At 43.8% G+C, this 26,833-nt stretch overlaps 1 protein-coding gene across 4 annotated transcripts in view; it reads left to right on the top strand.

Moving 5' to 3' along the window:
• Positions 1-9,337: 9,337 nt before the first annotated feature.
• Positions 9,338-26,833, top strand: part of WASHC1 (WASH complex subunit 1) — a 44,448-nt gene continuing 26,952 nt past the window's right edge. The window contains exons 1-2 of one of the 4 annotated variants that reach the window (XM_027680645.1): positions 9,338-9,402; positions 21,548-21,701. In XM_027680645.1, coding sequence (XP_027536446.1) covers positions 21,553-21,701 — 149 coding nt within the window. In that variant the 5' untranslated portion in view covers positions 9,338-9,402; positions 21,548-21,552. The other 3 variants (XM_027680647.1, XM_027680646.1, XM_027680644.1) reach the window with 3 other exon arrangements.

Below are 26,833 nucleotides of genomic sequence, written 5' to 3'. Positions count from 1 at the left end.
AGCTGTGCTGTAGCCAGCAGACTGTTTATTCAGTGGGCTCCTGAAAGATGAAAACACTCTTTTACGGCTGAGGGTCAATCTGTATGGAGCTAAAGGCAAGGGTTCACCGCATGGTTTCAAAGTCAGAGAGTGAATTTAGCTGCAGCAAAGATTTCACCCTGCATGATGTCTATGTTGCTTTTCTAGCGGTTTTGAGTGAATATGCAGTACTTTGCAGTGATAGAGACTAGGTGGAATGTTGTGCCACAGTTTGCATGACTATCAGGAATATAGTCAAGAGGATGGGGCCAGACTCTCTTTGGTTGTTCCCAGCAACAGGACAAGGGGCGCCAGGCACAAACTGAAACACAGAAAGTTCTATCTGAATGTGAGGAAAAATTTATTTACTTTGAGGTGACAGAGCACCAGAACAGGATGCCCGGAGGGGCTGTGAATTCTCTGGAGATAGTAAAAACCCATCTGGATGTGATCCTGTGCAACCTGCTCTAAGTGAACCTGCTTTATCAGTGGGGTTGGGCTAGATGATATCCAGAGGTCATCAACTCCAACCATTCTGTGACTCTGTTAATAAAGCCCAAAATAAAGTCAGGAGCTCTCAACTGTAAATACCAGACAGCATAATAAGAGGTAGGTGCTAACCTACTTTCCACTGGAGCTACTGCCATCACAGTTTGAATTTTAAGGGATATTCTTGTAGCTGGTTTATATTTTCATTTGCCTTCTGATCAGCCCTACATACTCATTTTGAGATACACCCAAAAATCCTTCTCTTCCTTTATGTTTATACATTTGGATCCTTTCAGATATTCTTTCCCACCTGCAGCAGTTGTTCTGTGAAGGTCTTGAGTCCTTTGACTCTCTTCCTTACAAGCCAGTTACTTGTTCCTAATGCTGTTGGACTTACCTGTCCTGGTCATCTCTGTGTTTAGCCTATTCCTCTGCATGCCAGAAAGGTCAAGTCCCCCATGTTAAAGGCAGGAGTACCCCAAGGCTTTGCAGGCAGAGGACACCGGTGCCGCCTCGCCATTCCGAGCAGGATGCAGCTTGTCTTCAGCAATCCAGCTCAGCACCTCTGCCTTGCAGCAAAATACTTGGACAAAAATAGACAAAGAGGCCTCCTCAAACAAACTTACAGGATTTCTGGGCTCAACCCTGATTCTCTGCACTCAATGGGAAATTCAAGGTCATATTCATGTTCTGTGTAGTTCTGAGAACACATCTTTTGTTGTTGATTGAACAAAGCCTCTCAGCCTGAGCTGAGCTGAGAGGTTAGGAGCTTGGCTGTGGTCCTGTCTTCCTTCCTGATGAAAATCCTTGGTTCCTGGCTCATGTTAGTGGATGAAGTCCCCATTGAAATGGATGTAGTGACTTTTTTGTCACAAATCGGTTATTTGCCAAAATAATTATTTAGTCAATGCAAAATTATTTGTGAATTTGAGATGCACTCACTGAGCATTTTGGAGATTTAAAACAATGAGGATAACATTATAGGAATGACAAAGTGCTTCTTTTTGAGGCATTTTTGTTTGCATGTCCCAGATGAAGTCATGAGATGGTGGGAACAGAGTGGAATCCTACACCATTGGGTGTCTTTCTGTCTTTCTGCCAAGCAGTTCCTGGTCAGGATGCTCTCATGGACCATGACAGAATGATGTCACATGTTGTCCTCATTATAACCCATTTCTCAGGGAAGAGGCTTTCCATTGGCACACAAGGCACATCCCCTTCCTGCTCTCCAGGTGCAGTTTTTGTACGAAACTTCCCAGACTTGTGAGGTTTGAGGGTGGGGTTTGTGTGTGTTTTTGGGTTTTTTTCCCCTAAGCCCTTTGTCTTCTCCCAGGAACAGAAAAAAAATTAAGCCTAGAGTAGTTATCTATAGATGCTTAACCTCACTATTTTTTTAAAAATTAGCTATGCAGTTTAACTAGCATGTAGAAGTACTGATAGAAGTATTTAATAAATAAATGCACTGGTTTTATTATAAAACAATGACAAAGATGCTGTTAAAATAGATGCTGTGTTGCAAACCATATTATTTTGGCCTGTTCACATCTCTCTAAAATGGAGGGGGAATTAAAGGCTAAAGTAGAAGGTATATGTCCTACTGCTTTGTAAATGTAAAGAAAGATTATATCTGTAAGTCTTAGAAATAGAATTAAGTAGGGACCTGATGTTGTAATACAGATGCAAAATAAATTCATGTTTCTAGAGAAAAATGTAGTGAAATTAGCATGGCACCTCGGCATAGAGCTATTACAAGGCAGTTAATATGGCATAATTTTAAGGACCACCAGGAAATTTGGCCTGCAGCAAAGAGGAATTATAATAGCCTGCTATAGTAAGCTTTGAAGTGAAATTGCTTCATGTGAATACTGCAGAGCATTAGCAAGCATCTGAAAGATTGAAATGCAGAGGTAATAGCTTTCACTGGAAATGTTTAACATGTATTTTACTGCTCATTCAGAAAGAAAATATTGCAGGTAGGAATTTCAAGTTTTTACTAAATTTTGATTTGAGTAGAAACTGGGAAAAAAAAAGTCTCTGAAGGTAATGCCTAGGCTCTTCTATGAATCTAGTCCTTTGCTTTTATTGTACACACTTGGAAAAAAATTACAGAACTCAAGTTAGTTCCAACCAAACAAATAGCAAATAATTTACCCTAAAACTACGGAGTTTTCATTATTTACCAGATACACTAAAAACAGTGTTTTGGGGGTGACTTTGCAAAAAAAGCAGAGTTTAATTTTTTGGTTCAACAACCGAATCAAATAATGAATTATTCACACAAGCCATTTGAATACCCACTTAAATCCTAAAATAGGAGCTTGCCATTGACAGCAAAGAGTTTGGATGAACTTCTCACAGGGGTGAGCCTTATTCCCAGGGACTATTGATTTCTATTATTTAGTTTTTATGTTTGAAAAGATGAAAAATTGTTTCCAGCTTAAAACTAACTGCAGGAACAAGCTTTTATTGAAGTGCAAATTTCATTTAAGTGCAAATTTTTCTTTACCACATATTACTTCATTTTCTGAAATACGTTTCTAGGAGGCAATGTCAAAAGTACAATTAAATGGTGCAGGACTGAGTCCTAATTGATGGTGACAATAATGAAAATGAATTATTTCATGAAAGCTTTTTTCTTTTTTTCCCCCCCTTGCTTTCACCTCTCATTATTCTGTTTGGAAGCAGACTGTCCTAAAATGTATTAAGTGTCCTGCTGTCGCTATTTTACTCAAGCATTTGTCAGTAGGTTCTTAATACACACTAATATTTTCAGTAGGCTTTTAGTAGAACATCTTTCTCTCTCTCTCCAGTTACATTTAATTCTAATCTTTAATGTAGGGTCTTGCATCTCTTTTCATGCTTCTCTTTTTATTAACTTTCCAAATATATTCATAAATCCCCTAATTTGTATCCAGCAATGACTTATGTCTTGAAGCATTAACATGTACATTTAAAAACATTGCAGCTAATGTAGGAAACTGATAAAATACTAATAAAGTTCCTGGTTTAAATATATGTGATTTGAAAAATATTAATTTTTAAAAGAGCTATTTTTATAAAAAGGAAGAAACGTTCTTACAAATTCCATATTTTTTCTTCTTCTTTTAGGAATTAAAAGTCCAGAAGAATTAAAAAAAACAACAAGTCATGTCCAAAGCTGGATAGGGAGTGAAGTGAATTTTCAACAGAATGTTGCCACTTATTTGAGCTTTTCAGAATGGCAAAAAAAAAATTAATCTTCAGGTTTTTTGGAAACAACATCTAATATTTAACACCCACACTGTGCTAAAGGAACTTAACGGATGTGGTCAGAATCAAAAGAATGACGTTCATGATGACTCACTAATATGGTAGCAAGGAGGTGTAGCTGGCTACCTCCTCCCTGGGTTAGTGTCCTCTTCACGTGGCAGAGGGGAATTAGTTCATGGCAACTCCCAACTTCTTTATAGCAAAAAAAGAATGGCCAGCAATGGGGTTTGTGGCTGCAGTAAAGGGGAGAAGGTTTGGATAGCTGGGCTTCGGTTTAAATATGAAACAGTAACATGGCAAATGCAATGGGTGTCTTAGAATGTTGCAGATTCTGTGAGTCTTGTGTGTGTTGACTTTAAAGTTAAATAAGTGATTTGGGCCTGTTGGGAGCATGGATAAGTGGTCCTTAGAATACTTGTTGCTTTTCTCTTACGGCCATGGCTGTTCTTAATATTTCTCCCTTTCATTTATTTTTTTTAAAGGCCTGGTATGGGAGGTTTGATCTCTTGCCAGGTAGCCTAGCGGGAATACTCTGTTCAGTTATGCAAGAAGCATGGATTTGATCCCTAACTCCCGTTACCATGCTCTTAGGGATACATGGTTACAAAAATAAAAGCACTAGCCTGCAGCCATCCTGCTGTGTGCTGTGCTCTGGTCAGATCTCACGTGTTCAGCAAGGTCAGCCCTGCTCAGGACTCTCAGAGTTGGGGGTGCTGTGGCAATGTGGAAAGGAGACACACAGTAAAAAAGAATGTGCATGAAACACTGTCCTCATCGGTGCTTCTCTCCATGGACTTTCTACTCCTTGTTTTCTATTTTTTGTTACCATTTTTTCCCTGACATGTACCATTATTTCATAAACATGCTTTTTTCTTTTTTCTTTTTTTTTGGGGGGGGGTTGTTGTTTTTTTTTTAAGTCTACAAAGGCAATTACTGTGAGTATGCAAAACTATGTGGATGCAAGGTTAAGAATGGCATTTGGGAATTCATAGCTAAGAGTCTTCCCAGTGACACTCAGGATGGAGACCTTTGCTATCCAGCCTTGCCCTACTGACCAGTTCAAGGTGCAGCAATGTGAGACACTAGTTCAGTGCAGCTGCACAAAGAGGTACCATTTTAGCCTATGACAGTAATACAAGAATCATTTGATACTCGTGTGTGCACTGAAGAAGTTGCATTTTTATTGTTTGTCGTGGGTGGGGGTTTCCAGCACTGCCTGAGAGCCGCAGCCTGAGCCCTCTGTGAAACACTGCGGCACGCTGTGCCCTGGAGAACTTACAGTTTGATGGGCAGTGCAGGCACAGGGGGTCAGAAGGGCTCTGGCACTCATGAGGAATAAGTAATGTGATGCTGGCAAGTGATGTTTAAAGCTGTGATTCCAAGGCTGAGGAGGCTTGGATGATAGGGAAGAAAGTACAGAAGCAGAAAGGGTTGAGCCTGACAGAGTTCAAGAAGCATTTGGACAATACTTTTGGGCACGTGGTGTGGCTCTTGGGGAGGATCTTGTGCAGGGCCAGGAGTTGGGTTCGATGATCCTTATGGGTCCCTTCCAACTTGGCATATTCTATGATTCTGTGACTTTGACAAGAATGGCAGAGTAGGAAAAGGGGACAGATATGGTACTTCTATCAACTTCAGGCTCTAGTTGGGTCCACTCCACTGCATTTTACCGCAAAGCTCCGTTTCTAAGGGAAGAGGAAAGTCACGTGTTTGTGGGGAAGTGTGTGGGACGAATGTCTCCAGAAATCTGATTCATAAGCAAATTTGAGCAGAAGGAAAGGTGGCTGCACTTGGCCCTTATTTTACAGATAATAATGTTATACTTAGACCATCTATATCTCTAGAAAAAAAACAAAGGCACTTATCATTTTACTCAACTCCCAAATGATGAAATGTGTTTTAGTTTTGTCTAATTTCAACATCTTGTGAGCATATTCTGATCATTAGTGTGCACTCAGAGGAGGTGCTAATTGTCACCAGACACAGAACAAGGGACAGATGTTCAAGGAGGATCCTGCCTGTCCTTCTACAGCAACACTACAAGCAAAGCATTAGAGTCAGACCTGAAGCAAAACCTGAGATCCAAACTCTTCTAAAGGTCAGGTGAGCCCAACACTACATCCAACTGCAATAGCAAAACATCCCTCAGATCTGAGAAACTGCAAAACAAGAGGGATGTCTGGAGTAAGGTCTGATCTGTGTTCCTGCCCTCTCCTGACCTTGTGCAAAAGTGGCTCAGCCAGCTCTGCCTGAATGTTTGACAGATGCTATTCAACAGACTAGAAGAATTTCCATCACCTTCAAAACACACAACTACAGCACCACTTTGTATTCTCCTCACCTTCGCTTTTTAAATTTTTCGTCAGGTTCTGAGTTTTATGTTATTACATTTTGGTGTAAAACATTATAATAAATAATAAGCAGCAACATTTTCCATCCTAAAGATATCAAAGACAGAAAAATATTATTGTTTCCCTTTTTCTAGCGAGGAAAGTGAGGCACTAATTACTTGCCCAAGGTGACTTTGCTCAGTAAAAGATAGTAAGAGAAAGAGAAAATTAATTTAATGTATTGAAGGTTGGGTTTGTTGGTTTGCCTTTTTTTTTTTTTTTTTTACTTCAGAAAAAGCACTCTAGTGGGAAAATGCAGTTTCTGAAATGTGAAAATGAGTTCAAATATAATGTGAATCTAAAAGGGTTGGTTGTTTCACATGAATTTGTGGCTGTGACACGACAACAGATGAGTGATCAGTTTGTGTCTAGATAATTGCAATGAGTCTAGCCTACAGGAAAAAATGTCTTTATGCAAGAGTTCTGGACAGGGTGGAAATGCTTGAATGTTGCAGTGATGGAAAAGCTAATGGATAGAACAAGCACTCCAGACAGTTATCCAGAGCACAGCATGCAAAAGCACAGGAAACCTGACATGCCCTGAGGTGCTCTGGATCAGCCAGCAGCTCACAGTGAGGATTCTGCCAGCAACTGAGGGCAAAGCAGAGCATGCAAAGCCTCCACACAGGCCGCAGGGAGCCCAGTGGAAACACCTGGCTTCATGTATTCAATAGGCCAAGGGCAAAAGCAGGTTCTGACTGAAGGGGGGCCCTGCACTATTTTGCCATTTCAGAGCAAAATGACTGAAAGCAGCAGTGCCACCATCCTGTTTAATATAAACAGGACCTCTCTGCAGCCCAACCCCACTTAGGGTTTTCCCATTGGTGTTGACTTTGGCAGTGGCTCTGGGTAAGCCAAAAGGCATTTTCCAAACCAGCAGTTATCACATTTCTTAACTGCAAAGCCTCTGCCACGCTGTCATGCATGACTTGTCTCACCACAAGGCGCTGCTTTTTGTGCCCTATGAAAAATCTTGTCTTAATGACTGTGTGGGAAGAAGGCCCTCCATCTAAATCTCCCCGTGCCTGGGCAGCAGTGGGTAGTAGTGCTCCTTTTGTTGAAGAGAAAAAATACTGTGTGTGATTTTGGTTTCTTTGGCTGTAACTTGCCAATACAAAGCAGCCCAAGCTGAGCTTGCTGGTCCCAGGGGCCTGAGAGCAGCCCTTGCTAAACTAAAAGGATCCTGACATCAGGACCATCAAAATGAGCCAGTGAAAGGTTATGGAATGTATCCAGTAAACATTGTTCTGGAGAGAGAAGGAATTGTGTCCATTATTCCACTGGAATGGAGTGTGATATTTTGTCCAGTATTCCACTGTCTGGGAATGGTGTCGTTTGGTATCCACCAGCCAGTTGAGGGGGCTGAGACATGCAGCTGGATAGAGATTGCTGGCTCTGTAGTTGAATTAAACACTGCGTTAAGCAGCTGCTCTCCTGATTTGCCTCCAGACTCTTTCTGTGCTGCTGTTCACACCTATTTGTGCGTGGTTAGGTAGGTCTTGTCTGCACAGAAAAGAGGTTTGATATATGACAACATTACACAGGAGTTCACTACAATTTACAGCCTCTCCCTGGTGCTTTGTCCAGTCAAGTGCTACCCTGCTATTGCTTCTCACATAGCACTTGCTGTATCCCTGCTGCTCTGCCCACCCAGCCTGAGATTCAGTCTTTCCTTTTTCTCTCTGTGTTAGCTTTCTTTTTGTCCTTTAATGATGGATTTTGCAAACCTGCTGGCTCCTCTTTCTCAGGGGGACATGGGAAGGGACTGTGTCACCTCTTGCTTCCTCTTGAATTTCATAAATGCTTTGAATTGGATTTTACTCAAGCAGAAAAAAAAGCATTTGGAGGGCTTTCCGTCAGCAGTATATAAATGAAAATGGATCAGAATAGATTGGATTGTTGCTTCTTACATCCGCTTCCCCATTTTGTTTTTGACAGGTCCTGACACACACACACACACACACAGCCTCCTTGCTCAGACTCGGCTAGATCTGCTTTTTCGTCTGCTTTGAGTTTTTGGCAGGATTTTCCATTCAGCAGCTCTTACGCTGGTCCTTAGCGCTCACTTTGTGCTCTCTATATTCATGGGTCGTACCAGGCCCATCATTAAAACACCGCAGGGCAAACACTGCACCCTCCTGCAGGCTCTGAAACGGGGGAGCTGCTGCTTCTGCCTCCTGATCTCCTTTGCATCTCCACGGGGCCCAACATCCCTCCCCCACTTCAGTCCCTGCTTCCCACTGCAAAGGAGGGGAACCGAGCAAACAATCTGCAACAGATAATTTATGTAATGAATTTACCCTTTTCCCCTGAGCTGAATATGCATGAGTGGCTCCTGATGTGTTCAAGTGCATCCACTGTTTGAAGAGGCTTGCCTCATTTTTTCCCCTGTGCGCTGCTTTTAATGCTACATATCAATCACAAGTGTTCCCTGGTGCGTCCAAAAGCCGGTATTTGCTATTGAAATAGTGTTAAATTGTACCTGTTTACTTAAGTTTTGAGAAATTGTTTCTGATCCTGAAGTGGATGAGCATGCAAATACCTCTGTCACGCGTAGCACATACCCCTTTAAAATGTGGGGTTAAAGTTTACAGACATCGCGCTCCTGCGATTCGCTTTTCATGAGCTTTTGTGCCGGGAGAACTCGGTTGCTTGAGCGGGTGCACGAGAGAGGAGCGTGAAACCAACACAAGAACAAAGTAGCAGAACGCATTTAAAATCTCCCCGTTCCTTAAATTAAGTTTTTAAACGGCCCGACTCTCCCCGAGCACTAGAGAGAAAACACGTGCATGGGTCACAGTCCCCCTTTTTCTTGCTCTGCTGCGCCAGCAATGTGGAAGCGCAAAAGCAGCCCGGCGCAGGAACCGGGCTGAACGCGGCAATGACAAAGCGGTGACAGGATTCGAGGACACGGCATGAAGCGGAGTCAGGGGACGTCTGGGCTGGGTATTACACAAAGGTTCTTCACCCAGAGGGTGAACAGAGGCGCCGGGACAGGGCAGCGGTCACAGCACCAAGGCTGACAGGGCTCAAGGAGCGTTTGCGCGATACTCTGAGGCCCACGGTGCGACTGTCGGGGTGTCCCGCGCGGGGTCGGACTCGCTGATCCCTGTGCGTCCCTTGCAACCCAGGACATTCCCGGATTCCCTCCCGCACCGGCACCGTGACCTCGCCGGGGCGGCCCGGCCGGGCGGAAGTGACGCGCGGCTGAGGGCGGAAGCGGCGCGGGGCGCGGGGCGTGGCCGGCGCGCAGCAGGTGAGGGGCGCGCGGGGCCGCGGGGGGCGCGCGGGGGGGCGGGGCCGTGCCCTCCGCCCCTCAGACACGGGGCACGGGGGGACACGGCGGGACAGCGGGACAGGGCGGGATAGCTCCCTCCAGAGAGCAGCCCCGGCTCCGGGGGGGCCCCCCCTGCCGGGCCTGAGTGGCGCCCCCGCGAAGGGCTGAGCCGGGGCCGCGGCCTGTCCCGTCTGGGGGCCACCGGCGCTGCCCGGCGGGAACCCCGGGAGCTCTGCGGAAGGGGAGTTTGGTGGTGTGGAATGAGAGTCACGCAGCGCCTGTTCGGGTGGGATAGAAGGGAAGTGGTTTGTTACGGTTGTTATCCTGGGGTGCCATTGCCAGCGGGTTGAGGGAGGTGATCCCGCCCCTCTACTCACCCCTAGTGAGGCCGCATCTGCAGTGCTGTGTCCAGGTCTGGGCTCCTCAGGGCAAGAAAGATACGGAGCTACTGAGGCAGGTCCATTGCAGGGCAACAGAGATGATTAAGGGACTGGAGCATCTCTGTTACGAGGAAAGGCTGAGGGAACTGTACCTGTTCAGCCTTAAGAAGAGCAGACTGAGAGGGGACCTCATCAGTGTTTGTCAGTATCTGAAGGAGTGCCAGGAGGACAGAGCCAGGTGCTCCTTGGTGATGCTGAGCAGTAGAACAAGAGACAATGGCAGAAACTGATGCCCTGGAAGTTCCACCTGAACAGGAGGAATTACTTCTTTACTGTGGAGTGACCATGCACTGGAACAGATTGCCCAGAGAGTTTGTGGAGTCTCCCTCACTGCATAATCCAGAACTATCTGGACACAACCCTGTGCCATGTACCCAGGGATGGCCCTGCCTGAGCAAGGAGGTTGGACTAGTTGACCCCCTGTGGTCCCTTCCAGCCTGACCCCTTCCGTGATTTTTACGCTGTGCTTCGATGCTGAGCCATGACATAGATTGGGAAACCTACCAGGCAGGCATGGAGCATGAAAACCTTGAGCATGCAGGGCTCTCGGGCTCCACACAACGCTCTGGGGAATGGTCAAGGCCGTGCCTTTTCTCCATGTAGGTCAGGTACCCTGTAGGAGTGGACAGGAGATGCTGCAGTCTGAAGGGAGAGACAAAACAGGGAAGGAGGTGTCCAAGAGAGAGGGTTACAGGACTCTGTGTTGTGGGTTATGTGATTTTTTTTTTCCTCAGCAAGTCAGCTGATGGCTTGTTATGGGGTTGTGGGTGTTTTCTACTATTCCGGGTGCTGACTGGTTACAGTGGACTATCAGCTAATTCAGAGAACACCCCAGATTATAAAAAATGTAACTGCCAGTCCCTCAGGGGTCAGCACCTGGAGTACCATGCTACCTGGAGTCATGGATAATGGATTGCCTTTAAGTTGCATGAGGGCTTGTTTCTCACTCCCAGGCTTGAAGCTGTGCTGTTGTAATGATTTGTCAAATAAAAAACACATTGTCAGTGTTTACAAGTGAACCCAAATGCTGTTGTGATAATTATATTTATTGTATTAATCTTTTTCTGTGTTAAAAATAAAGAATGAGTCGGCCAACAGTAAAAAGACCACAGGGCTGCTAGACCTTGCTGTACCTGTGAAGAAGGGCTGCTGATGGACACAGGGAACATTTTGGATCCACATCCAGCAGTGATGGTCATTGTTAGTATTTGTTTTAGTCTGGTATTTATTTTAGTAATCAGTGGAAGTCCTGTGATAAGCTTTCCCGCTCTCCTCTTTTTGGGTTTGGTTTTGTTTGTTTTGTTGTTGTTTATTTATTGAATGTTGTGGTTCACGTGTTGAGTGGTTTAACAGCACCTGGATTTTCCCAAAGGCCTCTTTCCAAAGAGGAGGCTTTTTGTCCCTGCACAGAGTAGGCTAATTCTTGACTCTGCTCACTTCTACAGTGCAGCTTCCAACAAGGAGCGTGGGATAACACCAGCTGTGGTTGTGGCATTTCATGTGACTCAGGCAAATGTCAGCCGGGGCTTTGCCTGAGCTGACCTATTTATTTCATTTGGGTTGTGTGGCTAGTGTTGCTGGCAGTGATTTCCAGGCTGGGCTGACCTATCCTGGGGTTGATGAGGGAGAAGCTGAAAATGCCCCTATTTCTTGCCAGTTCTCTCAAATATGGAGCCTTCTCTGAGCGGTGAAAGGAAGCGGAGCGGATAGTGCTGCTCCTGCCAGAGGCAACGGCTGGAAGCAGAGTGACTTTGGCGTGTCCTTTAGAGGCTTTCTGCACATCAGTTTTCTGGGGAATCAGTCAGTCAGCTGTTCCTTGCATAGACTTTATTTTAGGAAGGTTACCTGCAAAGTTCTCCTGATATTTCATTATGTTTGTCTTGTCTGAGTAGTAAAGCTGGGATGTAGAGGTTGCCTGATACACCTCTGTATTTCTGGGATGCTTTGAGGGCGGGGGAACAGCCCCACCTCCAGAGCCCTGAGGCAGAAAAAATGCCTGAGGCACTCCCAGAGCAGCGCAGGCTGCTAGTCTTAGCATCTGCCCTTCTTCTGTCACTCTGGATATTTAAACTGAGTTTTAAGTCTTCATTCCTTCAGATAAAAAGTGCTGTTCTCTTCTTTCAACTCAGGAGTTAATTGGCCAGAAAACTGAAAGCAGATAATTTCTGGGAAGTGCTTTGCAGTCTGGCTTTTGGGTTCTGGTAATACCAATCACTGCAAGCTCAGCCTGGGCAGTGAAAGAGAAAGATAGAAATTGAGGGCGGGGGAAATATAATACTGAGATAATCCTGAAAACAAGGCAGATTTTTTTTTATATAACATTTTTTTAGATTAAAGGTAATGTGCAGAGGAAGAAGAGGATTATGTCTGAAATTGTTATGTTTCCTATGGCTGTGGTATAGGATCTTGAAGGGAATAATTTTTGTCACACAAAAAAGCAATTTCTGTAGCTAATCAGCTCTGCTTAGACCCCTTTGCAAGGTAACCTTTGCCAGAAAATAGTCCATCCAGGTGACATTTTTTTGATCCAGCTTTTCATCAGCTCCTGTCATCCAGGCCTCTCTGTAGGGATATTCCTTCCAGTGAATGTGAACAGGCTTGAAGACATTCCTTATATAATGAGTTCCCTTCATGTCTTCTTCCAGAAGTGCAAACATTCCTTTTGCTTTTGAATGTATAAAACGGGCAGGAACTACTTCGGTTGCCAGTTTGATTTGGTTGTTTCCTTCATTAAAGGGTCCATTGTAATACTGTGTATGGGGTCTGGGGGCTGTAAAACTGCAGAACTTTGGAGCAGAGGGTACTGAATCAGGAGGCGAAAAACAGGACATTGTGAGTTAGGGTTCATGGCAGAGAGATGTGGCAATGGTTATGTCTGCAGCTAAGGTCCTCTGCAGGAGGCTGAAGCTGATTTTGTATCAGAAAATAAGAGGAAAAAATTAACTCGTTTTTTTTGTTTGTTTTTTTTGAAGTGCTATGTTTTTGGAAGTAAGTATTTCTTGATGCGGTCTGATAGCAAGAATGAGAAGCTCCAAACGTTCTGCAGGAGGCTCTGCAGCAGCGTTCCAGCTACCCTGGGTTTGGAACTCCAGTGTTTAAGAGAACTTACTGCAGGGAAAGGGCCCTCCAGGGGACTTTTGGCTTAACCAGTGGCTCCTGTGTACATTAGGCATACAAAACCAAAGCGGTCCATTTAGGAAATTGAAGGAAGAGCTTTGTCTGGATGTTTGGGATGGGATTCTCAGCTTTACTTTTGATGTCTGTATTGTAGCTGTAGCTAGGCTATTTGTTTAGTCTTCTTTTATAATAAATAGTGAGAGGAAGGGAAGGCAGGCAATTAGCAGAGTGTTTGTGGTCAGTTGTAGATGGCTTAGAATCAGATCAATTGTTCATTAGAGCATCTGATTGTCTCCATTAGTGGTGAGAGCCAAAGGTGACAGTAGCAGAGGGGATTATCTGATTAACTTAAGATATCAACATCTGTCCATCAAAATGAGCTTTATGTATCCAGCTGGAGGAAATAATTTTCAGCCTGTACTTAAAGGACAGGGCTTTCTCAGCAAGGTGATGCAGCTCGGTGCCTCATGGCAGTGAGGGATTCTGCCTGTGCTTCTCAAAGCAGAGCTCTGCCTTGAGAGGATTGTCCTGAGGACAGTAGTGGCTTAGAGGCAGTCTTATGGAGCTGGGAGGACTGAAGTGCGCCTCTAAATTCTTTTAAGTCTCTACCTTTCAGGTTCTCTTCAAAATTTAATGTAATAGCATTCTGTCTTCTGGAGAGTCAATATCATTTGATTATACTTGATCCATCTTTAAATGTCAGGTATTTTGCAATTTGCCAGTGAGTTGCCATATGCTATTGTAAAGCTGGGCTCTGAGATCTCAAATTTTGATTCTTTCTCTTAAGCCTAAGTGGAATAGGGCAGTATGTCACAAACCAACAAATCTAAGTGGCTCTGAGTAGTTTTTAGGGAGAGTCTCCATTTGAGAATGATCATCAAGTCTGTTGTTGTGTTGGTTCAGGCCCACACTCCCATGATCCAAGAGGTAATGCAGCGGGTGGGAAAACATCCAGTCCATGTGCCTTTAGTTCCCTGTCAGTAATGTCATTGCTTTAATGTCATATTGCTGGTAGATTTCATTTGCCTTTAATAGCTGTGATAGCTGCTGTTTCTTTCAAAGCAAAGTGTCTGAGCCAAAGGTGTCAGCAGGCTCTGGCTTCTTGAGAAGGGGCTGCCTTAAATACTTAAATACTACTTTCAGAAATAGATTTTTGACAGGCCAGTGCTTTTCCTTTGGTAGCTCTGAGAACTCAGGAGGGATCATGTACAGATAATATTTTATTCCAGAAGCAGCAGGACAGGAAAAGGGTGTTTGTTGGTTAGCCTGTGGTCCAGGGAGACATGTTCCTCTCAGGTCCATAGTTTACATAGTTTACAGAAACTCTGTCAGTAAGCTGCTCTTTTAGTGCAAAGCAGCCTGTTTATTGTATTCCCTCTGCAACTTGAGGAATTAACTGGGGAAAAATAAAAGTTTTGTGGTTTCAGATGCAAGCTTCATACCAGAGCCTCTCTTGCTGTTTCCAGAAGCGAGTATCTTCATTACCTGAATACTTTTGTCTAGTACAGTGCTGGTAGTCAGTAGGTTGAGTGAAACATATACTTCAGATGGAATGGACCTGGAGTACCTTTCATGCAGATCCCATGGTCTGTTGGGTTGAACTAAGTGGCTGGCAGTAGTCCATGGATGCAGCTAATAAAAAGGCACCTAGCACTGTAGCTGACATTGTGGTGCAACAAGATGTTCTTGTGGTACCCAGCTGTGTGAGGTTCTGCATATGTGGTAAGTGCCAGTAATCCACACCGTTTAGATATGGAGAAGCTATGGTGTTATATCACTGGGCAGTTAGTGCAGCAGAAAAAGATTTTTCTTTTCCTGTAGCTGCTCCTGGGACAGATGAGGTGAGACTGCTTTGGTGGTAGAATACAGTACGGATAGGCTGAAAGTGTGAGGTGGAGTAAGTGTCTCTAAAGCTGGAGCAGAGGAGCAGAAATGGCTTTTATAGCTGTGGCTAAGTTAGTGTTGTGATGTAGATATGGCCATGATGTGCTCTTGCTGCTGAGGGGGAGGGAGAGGGATGGCTCCTAAAGCTTTCTAGTTTCCTGCACCCGTTTCCAGTCTCTGTGTCTGGGGAACTCCAGCTCCTCAGTTTATTTCACTCATTGAAAGCAGGCACGGAGGGACAGCTGGAATGGAGAGCTCTCTTGCTCCAGAAATGGCACTGGGATGTAAAATCCCAGCTGATGCCAGGCCCTCCAAAGATGGAGAAACCCCACTCTTCTTAGCTTTATCTAAAATAGCTACTAGAGGTCTTGAGACCCAAAGCAGTAACGTCTACAGTGGAGTTTGAGGCTGCTACTATAAGACACGTCTAGTAACATGAGCACCCTGGTGGAGTACAGCCTGCTATGGGGCCTAATTATGGTCTTATTAATGCTTTCTTTCATCACTGCCTTCCAGCCTTCAGATGGTGATTAGACCTATTTATAGGGGCAGAGTTCCTTAATATTCATCACAGCGTACTTCTTGCCAATCAAATCAGTAGCATCTGCATCTTTGATTGCTGCTTAATAACACTGTAGAACATGCTTAATTAAAAAATATAAATAGACTTTTCATCCTCTTAACTTATCAAAGTGCTTCTCTCCTCCCCCTGCCTTGCTTCCCCCAAAAACCCTAAAGTTGGCTTAGCACAGGGACTGTGGTGAACCTCTCATCTCACTGCTGGAAATACCAGTTACCTCTTGTGTGCTCTGCCGGAGGACTAAATTTCAACCCCTCCAGTGAATATCAACACAGGGCAGAGCAATCGTTTGCTGCACAATAGAATAGGACTTATGTCTAGGCTCTTTTGCTGCATTTACAGCCAGAGCATGAGAAACTTGTAGCTTTTGCTCCAGTTGTGTGTCTACATCTGTGCAAGTGCATGTGCACGCACTGCCTTGTCCTGTCCCTTAACGGGAGGAGCATGTGCAATGATGTTTTGCTTTTCTGTGGCTTCAAGTCTCTTTTTTAAATATGGTTCTCTGGCTTTGCAGCTGGTAAACTCACAGGAGTGTGTTTTATCTGTGAAGGGCAAGGTGATATAATTATCTTTTCTTATTATTATTATTCTTTCCTTGGAGGATTTGATTCTGATATTTTTCTGGGATAGCCTCTAGGCAAACCTCTAGCATAACCAAGGAATGACTTGAATACACCAGCAGATTTGACCATGAAATTCTGTGGGAAGCCCATGCAGAAAGTAGGGAATGAGGATGATGCAGTAGTCCATTAAGTGCAGTACTACAGAGTGCATAGTTAAGTGCACAGTAGTAGAAGTTTGGGATGTGAAGTACAACAGACATTGTAGCAACTGGAGCCTTTGGAGCTCTGAAAGCCACAGTCAGGTATTGTGAGCAGTGAGCTGATGTAGTACACTGGACTGGAGCAGAGGAAAGTGAGGATAACAGAGGTCTGTTATTATCAGGCAGCACAGGAAAACATTTGTCCAGGTGAACGTGGTAGAAAGTGTTATGTGTAAGAAGTTACGGTCAGTGAGGAATTCGGGATGACTTCTCACTGTGAACCAAGTTACGGATGTGACTTTCCTCTATCAGAGGAGGCAGCATTTTCTGATAAGCCTGTCTCTACTCCATCATTTGAGTGTGTTTAATCTTAACCAGCGGCTCACCTGTGGCTTTGTTTGTTCCCACTGTGGAACCATACTGGTGGCAGTGGTGTGGTGGTGTGTGGTGAGGGCTGTGCAGACTTGTGTTTTATTGTGTGTTGCTGGTCTCTGCATCCTCACAGGTGTCTATGAGGCACTGATCTTTTATTAGGATCCTACAAAGGAGAAACACAGGGCTAGAGACAGCCTGACACTTCTTTTTGGAGATGTTACTGCCTGTGGGAATTAAAAGCCTCTAGTTCATGCTGCCTTTCCAGTGCCGGGACAGAAGGAGCAGCAAGTAATTGCTAAAGCAGCCTTTGTAGCTTTGAAGAATACACACTGATTTTGTTTTCAAAGTATTTAATCCCTCTTCTCCCCTGAGCCCTCTCTTTTTAGTCTCTTGAGGCATGTTAAGAAAGCAGGTATTGTTGATGGCTTGCCTTATTCTCCCTTTATTTTCATAACAAAGTACACATCTGGTAAGCGCTTGTATATAGATTTACAGCCTGCCTGTGTTGAGGGCAGGCAAACTGTTTTCTTGATATTGCCTTTGTTTATGTTCCTTTGAAAAAGTAAGGTATTTTAAGGTTGTGGGCATCTTTTTTTTTGTTTGTAGATAATCACCTCAGTGGTTGATCCTCCATAGTGCAGTATTTTCTGAAGAACTTTGGGAAGTGTTGCTTCTTTTACAGACTCTGTTTGCTCTGTGAGAAGTTCTCTTGGGCTTAGCCTTAATATAAGAAGTTTTATTCTTAGGTCCAGGGAGAGGTAACGCAAGAAGTGAGCAAAGTAGGTGGAATGTTTCTCTACCTATCCAGAGGAGTGAATTTTGTACTTCGTTTTCCAGGTTCAGAGCTACAAATCTCTACACAGCCATCAGAGTATTACACTTGGCTGGAGTGATTCAACAGTAACACCAGTTGTTGGTTCCAGATGCCTGAAAACCCTGGCGTGCTCAGCCCGTGTCTGTCCTGGTTTAAAGTCTTTTGGAAAGGCAAGACAGTCTGGTGGAGGCTGATTTTGCATTTCCCACAGCTGTTGTTTTGCTCAGTGTGAGTGTTGGAATCGAGAGGGAAAGAGCAACTTTGAGAGCAGAGGGAGAGCCACCAGCCTTGATGAGCTTTGCACCAGCTTGCCTAAGGTGAAAGGATAGACAGCTTAAAGGCAGAAGTGCAAATCTGAGCAGTTGGTAACTCTAGTCAGAGCTTCCAAATCAGGATATAGCACTTGGAAGCAGGTGGTGCAGTGAGAAAACAACTTTTTTCTCTTTGTTTGCACTTTAATAAGGTAAATGAGGTTATTATATAACACCAGAGCACATTTGTCTTGATCATGGAAGTTGACACAGAAAAAATAATTGAATAAAGAGAGGATGGAGCCCCAGATGCTGCAGCTTTTTTCCAGAGCCTCTTTGATCACCAAAAAAAAAAAAAAGGTCTGTATTGCTGTTTTTTCTGACCCATAGGTGGTCACACCACTAATGATTAAATCTCTTGGGTGATCTGACATCTGCTTTTGTGAATCATACTTGCTTTGGGCACACGTGCCCCTCTCTTGCTGTAGCATCTGAGTATTTCATGTCAGCCACCATAATTCCAGCATTCTGGACTTCCTGCTGAAACGTGCCAGCTCCCTCTGTAAGATTTGGAGTGATACTGGAACCAGTTTGTTGCTTTGCTAGAAGTCCCTTCCATATGTAAGATGATCAGTTTATTTGCACCTTTGCTGTGTATATTACATGAAGGCTTGGACACTGGGCAGGGTGGGAGAATTGAGATATCTCTAAAATGCGGCACTTATTTTTTTTATGTAGTGTCTAATTCTGATAATGGAGCATGACAAGGAAAAGTGCTGCTTCCTCCTCAGTGCACTGAAGGTTGAGGTAAAGGAAGAGTCAGTCCTGCTGAGTGACATTCAGTCTTTGCTTTTCTTCTTGACTTTAGTTGGGAATATTTTGAATTTTCCTGTTAAAATCCTCCTTGTTCCTGCAGTCTCTTTCTGTTGCAGAAATCGATTCCACTTTTATTCTAAGCATATGGTCAGGTCCCTACTCAAAGCGTTTGTAGCATTGTCTTGTTTCTCCAATTTGGTCCTAGGAGCAGCTGTAGCATGAAATTTTGCCTGAGTCTAGTCATTCAGGTGTTGCTGGTTTTCCTCTTCTTGCTATAAATCTCCAACTCATTTCCTTGCACAGAAAGAATTATCTCTTGTATTTGTCTCTTACAGCAGTTCCCAAAGAGTCTGCCACATTTCTCCAATGTGTGGTTTTTTTAGGAAAGGTGAGAATCTGGAGCTCAGCTGAGAGGCTGCGTTGAGAACCTGTGAAGCTGAAGTTTACTGTCAGATGAACTCTGACAGTGTGAGCAGGAGCACACAGGGATTTTCCTGTTTTGCCCGCTGCTGTGTGCTCCTCTCTTTGGAGGGGAGCAGTGAGACCTGGAGGACAGTCTGTAGCTTCTGATTGCAGGCAAAGAAACAGTTTGGTAGTAGCTATGGATGTGCTTCTTCCATTTGTGAGCATCTGTCAGTCAGCAACTGAACTGAGCTTGGCTTTAGAAAGGTCACTGGAAGAATTAGTATTGGTGAGAGTCTGAGAGATCATGTATAATCTCATCTGGCCTCAAGAGGTGAAAAGCTTGGCTTTCTCAGGATTACCATTACACAGGAATGGTTTTGATAATGAAGCAAGTTTTAGAAGTCCCCTTTTTGCCCCTGCTTCCCACTCTGCTTCATGACTGGGCAATTACAGCTGTTTATCTGGCTGCAGCAAATTGGGTCATTGAACTGATCCGAGCTAAAAATAGGCATCCCCAACATGAGCAGCATTGATGCAACGGAAGAGTTGTGACCAGTGGCAGGGAGGATCATAAACTCATTTTGCTGCTGGAGCCAGAGTAACTCATCACCGTGCGCTCTCTCTGTTATGTGCTCGCTTTGTTCCGCCTTGACAGTCAAAGAGGAGATTTGAAAGGAAGAGGATTCGAGCTTGATTGTGGTCAGCAGATCAAAAAATGCCGTCTCAAAATTAGCTGTGCTCCTCTCTGATTAACTTGTATGCTTTACAGCTCTAAATAATAATTTCCTGTCTGCTGAGTAGGCCCAGTCAAGAAGACTAATCAGTGTGCAAACATTGCCGCTAAAGAGTGCGGATACAGAGTCTGGCTGCCAGTGATGCATGAAATGGAACAGAATAGGTCTAGGCTTCCTGCAGCAGAGCCAGCTCTTCTGCTGGCTAGGCTTGGTTTTGCAAATTTAACTGCAAAAAGGCTACTAGGTGTCCTTAAATCTCATGCGATTCATTATTAAAACCCAAAACAACCCAAAAAACCCCACGTCCCAAAAAAATCGCCCTTAAAATAACAGCCGCGTCACATTTACAGAAAGTCTTTCCCTACCCTGCTGTGGTAGGATCAGGAAAGACAAATGTGGAGAGGGTGGATGGTGTTTCTTAAATGTACAGGAATGGCTGCAGGCAAGTCTAATCTGTTATCTTTTCATTTTGCGAAGCAAGATAGAGGATGTAAAGAATGAGTGAAGACTCCCCTAATTTTCGCATATTAAACTGTTGTTTTATGTTGTGACTATCTCTTCAGGCTCCTGTTCTGTGAATTTCTCCAGTATGGGCTGTGTTTCTGTGTTATTCTCAGTCTGTCCTAGTGTACAGGCAGGAATAGAGGTTGCACACAGCAGCGCTGTCTGGATTAGCTCCTGCAGAACTCCAGGTATCACACAGGGAATGTGGTGTGTCCTGAGATATCCCTGTCTGTTTCTGATGCCCTGCTTTTTGATCCTTCTTTGTTTTGCTTCTCCTCAGCTTAATGAATACTTTGTTATACTGATGTACAGCACTCTGTGTGATGAAACCTTGTAATGAGCACCTGTAATCTGTGGGGTTTTTACAGCCTGAATGAGAAGACACAGAAAAAACAAGTTTGAAGAGAGTTGTGTGGACCAAGCAGTAGAGTTTGGGTTAGAAAACTGTATGGATACTCTACTCTGTTCATTCTTTGGACTGTCCTAACAGTAACGTATTTGTGAGTTTGCAATTTTTAATGTGCTTAGAGAAATTGAGTTTTTTTCTCTTTACCCTCCTCCATGTCCTGGGAATGTTTTTGTCATTTTTGTGAGTAAAAACGTGGGAGGCAGATTTTTTGGGAGTTGCTGAGGGAGAGGTGAGCAAGGCTGTCGGGATGGAAACATGAGTGATGCATATCCTTCTCTTGGCTGAGCTATAGAGCAGTGGTTTGGGCCCAGCTGCATCTGAGAGCACGTGTACTGCTCTGGTGCATGTGTTGCACACAACTGAAATGTGTCAGTGACCATTTAGGTTTTGTACCTAAAAGTATCCTAAAATAAGGAGGCTTCTTTTAAGATAGTTACTAAGGAAAAATCCAGCCACCAGAAGCAGGAAACAGCTCCTGGGAGTCTCAGAATGGAAGAACTCCCATTAGCCTACTTGGAGCAAGGGGGTGTGTGCACTTGCATGCCTTGTCATTTCATGGCTGCTCTTCCTGAAAGGAAGTGGTGGTTGTGTTTTGTGGAGCAGAAGTGTAAGATGAAATACTGCATTTTGCTGATAAGGCTGAATGACCTGAAACATATCCACAGGGAATATGAGGATGGGAGGAGGGGACAGAGCAGTTTCTGATGAGTCTTATTGCCACCCTGAACTGACTTTTCTTTGAAGTGTGGTCTTTGTTTTCAGCACAGTACTGAGCAGAGATTTGTTAAGTAGCATGCAAAAAAAGAGAGCATTCGGATAAACAAGAGACTTCCACCTCACTGTGGCTGTCTTGAATTTATTAAAAATCCAATATGTCAACCTTACTACCTTGTGCTGTTCTCCACAGCTCACCAGTTCTGTTGCAAATGCTTTCCTAAAATAATTAGGGGATCAGAAAGTGGAAATCTCTGAATAAATGCTGTGATAAAATGGAAGTGTGTTTAATAATGATCTATTTCTTCTTTCCTTTAGGTACAATGGCTGCAGTAGCCCAGAAGCACTTTTTGGAGGGGCAGACATACTCAGTCCCCCTGATCCAACCGGACTTACGCAGGGAGGAGGCTGTTCAGCAGGTGGCAGATGCACTTCAGTACCTGCAAAAGGTGTCTGGTGATATATTCAACAGGTAAAGTGCTCTCACAGGGGGTTGGGTGCCTTGAATTCAGCAATACGAAACAGTGCCGTAATAAGGTTGCAGCCGTGAAAGTTCATTCCAGTGGCAAGCAATGGAAGGTCAGAAAAGGGACCAGATGCACTTCAATAAAAGTTTATTGGATTCAGGTCTGTCAAAGTGAAGCATAATGAAATGGCTGCAGTTAGCCAGAGCTTGTTGGTTATTAATTTTTTATTCAGTGGCAGAGTCCCACAAATTGCATTATTGCTTCTGCTGCCATTATCCTTTATTCCTTCTTGCTCATGTTTTAAAGGGGAGGCTTTGTTATTTGGAGTATCTTGAAGATATGTCTTTTTGAGTCATTGTGCTTGAAGCAGTGAAGTAGAAAATGTCTCTTTGTTCTGATCTCTGGGACTTACAAACTGTTCTCTTTGGGCTTCTGGTATTTTGCACTTTTTGTGTGTTGGGAGGGCTGAGTGCATGAGAGTATTCTTCTTGCCACAGTCTCATAATACATCTGAACCCATTTCTTCAGGGATTTGGCCCAGACTTGGCACTTCTTGCATATGGTCATCTTTGGGATTGAATCTATAAGACTGCCTATATAGCAAATCAGAGAGATTCTTGTGTTTGCCTGCAAATGGTGGTGGATAATATGCTGCCTTTTTCCATCCAATGCCATCTTTGGTGTCTCAGTGCTCTGAGATGGCATTATATTATTGGTATGGGAACAGATCAGCCTTTGTCTTCTCATAGCCTGGTTAGCAAAAGCACTTGCTTTGGTTTCAGGGGGGATCATGACTACCTAGTTTGATTTATTATGGTGTGAGAAGGACCATGACATTCTGTCTTCTTTTGAGTTTTGGGGGTTTTTTTTAAGGGTAGAGTGAAGTTCTTCAGTTTTTGATAGAGCTATTTTGAAAGGCAGCCTCTGGGGAAAGAGTAGTCGCTAGGGCTGAGCTCAGGTCACTGAGGGAAATAAAGGCTTTATGCTGGAATAGTCTTTGGGCAGGGGCTTCTGGGCAAGGGCTGTGTGTGGGCTGGATTGGGTTGAGTACAAGGTGCCATTCTTTTGTGCACTTCACAATATTGGAACCCTTCATGATATGAGGCTGAGAGAAGGCTTTCTGGAGCTGCCAGAAACATGTGGAAGCACCTCTCAACCTTGGGGCTGGTTGGCAGTGCTGCCCCTCTCTGTGGGGCAAATAAAGCTGTTGATAAGACAGGGGTGGCTCTTTCTCCGTCTCTTTTATTTCCTTTTTTCCCTCCTCACTGCTTTGTAATGCAGTACCCTGTAATTTCCCCAGGGAGATGAGCCTGCTGTTTTGTATGCAAGTCACTCCTGAGTCCTGAACAGTGACTGTGATGCTGTTCCCTCATCCTTTGGTGCACTCATGACTTTTAATTACCAATTTTCTCCAACAACAGAGGAGGCTTCATTGGGTTCTTTGTTTGCTTTGCCTTTCCTCTGAGGTCTTGGGTCTCTGATATAATTAATAATGATTTAGTAATTATGCAGGCATCTGATTAAAAGTTCCATGACCTTGGTTGTTCCATGTCAATCAAGGGGCAAAGCTTTCAAGGTGAGAACTTTGCCACTTATTGAAGAGTGACCTTTTATCTTCCCTTTCCTGAGATAAGGCAGCTCTGTCTTCCATTTCCAGGAAGGAGCTACCTTATCTGGGAAAGCTGACTGTTCTGATCTGCATAACAGCATCTTGCAGTGTTGGTGGAGAGGAGACTTGTTCAGTGTGGCAGACTTGGCTGAGTGTGTCAAACTCATTACTTCAGTACTACAAAGATGCAGATGTTCTGGGCTTGTTTAGTGGGAACAGTTGGATTGGTACAGTGCTTTTGAGTGGCAAGCCAATCTGTTTGTTGAAGATGGAGTGAAAGAGTCTCTTACTCTCTGTGGAAAGAGGGATCTTTCCGCAAACGGATCTCTTTCTACATTTTAGCTGAATTAAGTTTCTGCTTTGAGTTGTTGCTGACATGACAGCTAAGTAAGAGTTCTTGAAATGAACATGTCAAGGGAACACGAGAAAGACACCTTTGCATTTGGAAAATTAGGAGAACAGATAAGGAGCTTTCCTCCTCTTCCCCACCGTTTGGGGAACCTGGAAGATAACCCATGAGACAAGTCCCTGCCAAGCTCTTCTTTCCAATCACTCTCAAACAAGCTTGCTTGCTGTTAAGTTCAACTGTGGTGAAGTACATGGTGAATGAGACACTTTGCAGAGTTCATTAGTTTGTAGATAATCAAGGGTTGTGCAGGTGCAAAACCACAGGTAAACTATGGCTGAGACCCAGAGACCCTCTGGGACCAGCCTTGGAGGGTAGGTCTAGCAACCTGGACTGCAGTCTGGAATCAGTAAGAAAGAGCAGGATACATCAGCTTAGCATCCCTCTCCATCATATTTCTAACCCTCGGAAGCAGGGACCCACCTGGCTGCTTCCACATGGAGAACACCAAAGTACTACATCCTTCAAAGGGAGAGTGTTGACCTGGGCAGGCTCTTGGCTGCTGGGCAGTAGAGGTTGATATCTCAGGCCAGTGCTGTCAACAGTCCCACCCTCTTAGGAAATCCTCTTGGTGCTGATATCAGTGAGAGGATAAAGAGGCTGCATGTCCTTTTCAGGGTTATGCTTTGGAGTAATGGAAGTTTTAACCTTGCGTATGTTCACTGAATACATGTAATTAGTCTGCTGTGGAAGCTGCAGTAAAGATCAGATTCATTGCCTGTAGCTACTGAGATTTTAATACATATCATTACTGCTTAAAACATAAATATTCTAACATAGCCAGTCTGACATAATATCTACTTAAGTTTAACTCCTGAACTTTTAAGGAGGGTTTTAGATACAGGTCACAGGAGGCAGGATGACCAATTTAAACACTCAATTAACAGTAGCCTTTCATTGGTTTGATTTCTCATTACCGGCATTTTCTGAGTGAGAGCTTGTGTTGGAATTATGTGCTGTGGAATTTTTTACAGGAATGTTGTTGTGGTAAGTACTTGGAGATGGGTGATGGGTTTAGCTTTCCTGAGATGTTCCACTCATTAGCTGGACTTATCCTTTGGGATTTCTCAGTTTCTATGGGGAGTTTGTATTGTTGGGAAATGTTAATAATCTCTAATATGTCAGTTCAATATTTAAAGTGTACACTTTTCTGCTACAGATTTGTGGAAAATTGCCTTTGCCAGTTATCTCATGGAGTTTTACAGCAGAAAGAAAAATATTTGGGGTTGAAATTTTGTTATCAAGGTCCTGGTTTACTTTGCCTGTGATCCAACCACAAGTTGTCCAGTATACAAAATTTGTCATCCTTGTGTTTCTTTTTTTTCAGTTTACAGAAGATTTCTTGGGTTGCTCCTTTAAAAAATCTTTATTCAGTGTCTTTTACTTGTCTGGAATAATACTTCGCTAAACCAATGTATCCTTCTGTTTTCTCCCCAGTTGGATTCAAGTTAATTTCATATTAAATATTTGAAAACGGCTTTAATATTAAACAAAGATTTAACTGAAAGCCACACTGCTGAAAATGGTAGCTGGAAAACAAAAGTACTGTGGAAATGCTGTTAAGGGTGGAGAGGAAATGTGGTAAGTGTGTGATTAAGGAAGGTGAGGAATAGGTGATGGGCAGCACAGCCTTAAGGGTTGTTTGGGACAGGAGCAGATCTGAGATGTGAGCAGTCCTGAAACTGAAAATACAGACAAAATCTTAATCCTGAGGTGCATTTGGGTGTTCCCCTTGTTACTGCGATTAGTCATGATGATCAGTGATGGAAGTGGGGGGACTAAAAGTATCCCTGTAAATGTACTTGATTTAAGAGGTCTGTGGAATGGAAACTTGCCGGGGGGGTCTTGCTGCAAGCTGTACTGTGTTGTTTGTTGTGCAATGGGGCTCTGGGATGCAGCTTGGAGCTTGGGCACTTCATTGTATTTGTTCCTCTGTTGGCTGCAAGGGTTGGATCTTGCCAGGAGGAGAGCTGGCTCCAGTGCAGGGGAGTTTACACCAGGAAGATGGCTGTAGCACAGGGAATTAATTTTTCTCCAGTTAATTTGAGAGTGTTATGACTTTTGCTAAACCACAAGTTACCTTGTGGTAATTTGAAGTTGAACCTGAAAGAGGATGCTAAGTCTAGGTTAGTTTCAGATACCTCTCTTGAGAGGCTGTAGGAGCAGTCATTCGCTGCCAGGAAGATTAAGAAGAAACAGTGAGGTAAAGAGTGACTGGATTGTCCTGTAGTCATGAGGAAATGGAGCACAGGGAAGACATTTTGCTTGCAGATGGTTGTTATTCTTGTAGAGACATGTCCAAGTAATGTGGATTTATTTTTCTTTTAAGTGTAGCACAGACTTTGTAAGAAACCATTCATTTGTTTTGGCTGTCATGATCCTCTGGAAACTAAATTTGAAAGCTTGCAAAGATGTAGCTTCAGAGAGGTTCCCAGACTATAGGAGGAAGACTTTGGGAGGTGACAGGAGTGTCAGATCAGCATGCCTGGACTGCTGGTGACAGCTGGCACTGTTCAAACCATGACAGCCTCCTACACCCTTAGGAGGCAAAGGGAGACTAACTGTTCTGCAAGAGTCCAGGTCACAACTCTTTCTGGATGCTTCTAAAATCCCTAAGCTTGAAATCTTGCAGGATCTGGGCCCCAGGCTCTATTCAGATGCCTTGACAGCCCATGGAGTGGGCAGCGGGTGGGAAGAAGACTGAATGGTACTAAGTCATTAAAAGATTATCCCTTCAAAATTAAACAAACATAGTGGAGAATTAGCAAGACAGGATTCTTGCTCATCTCAGAAAGTGCTGAAAATCTGTCTTTTGGACTTCCAGAGATTAAATGTGTCTTTTGAAGGACAGGAACAGAATGCTAAAGTTGATTCTGCAAGCAAGATGCTTTTTATGGCAGTCATTGAAATGTAGTGATGGTTACTTAAGCCCTTGCTCTACATCCACTAGCAACAGCTCTTCCACATCAGTTTTGTCTATGAGTTTGTTTATCTGTGAATCCCATGGCCCTGAAAGGAAGGTGATCAATCTGTTCTGCCTTAAGTGATTGAAAGGCAGGCTTGAACTTCATAAGAGAGCTGTAACCTTTTGTACACTAACAAGGCCTTCAGCATTTTATTAA

Source organism: Neopelma chrysocephalum, unplaced genomic scaffold (assembly GCF_003984885.1).
Source record: "Neopelma chrysocephalum unplaced genomic scaffold, ASM398488v2 Primary Assembly neopelma1_59, whole genome shotgun sequence".
In the NCBI taxonomy this organism is placed as follows: Eukaryota; Metazoa; Chordata; class Aves; order Passeriformes; family Pipridae; genus Neopelma; species Neopelma chrysocephalum.
The sequence above is the reverse complement of the archived record's forward strand: the minus strand, read 5'-3'. Positions and strand labels throughout refer to the sequence as shown.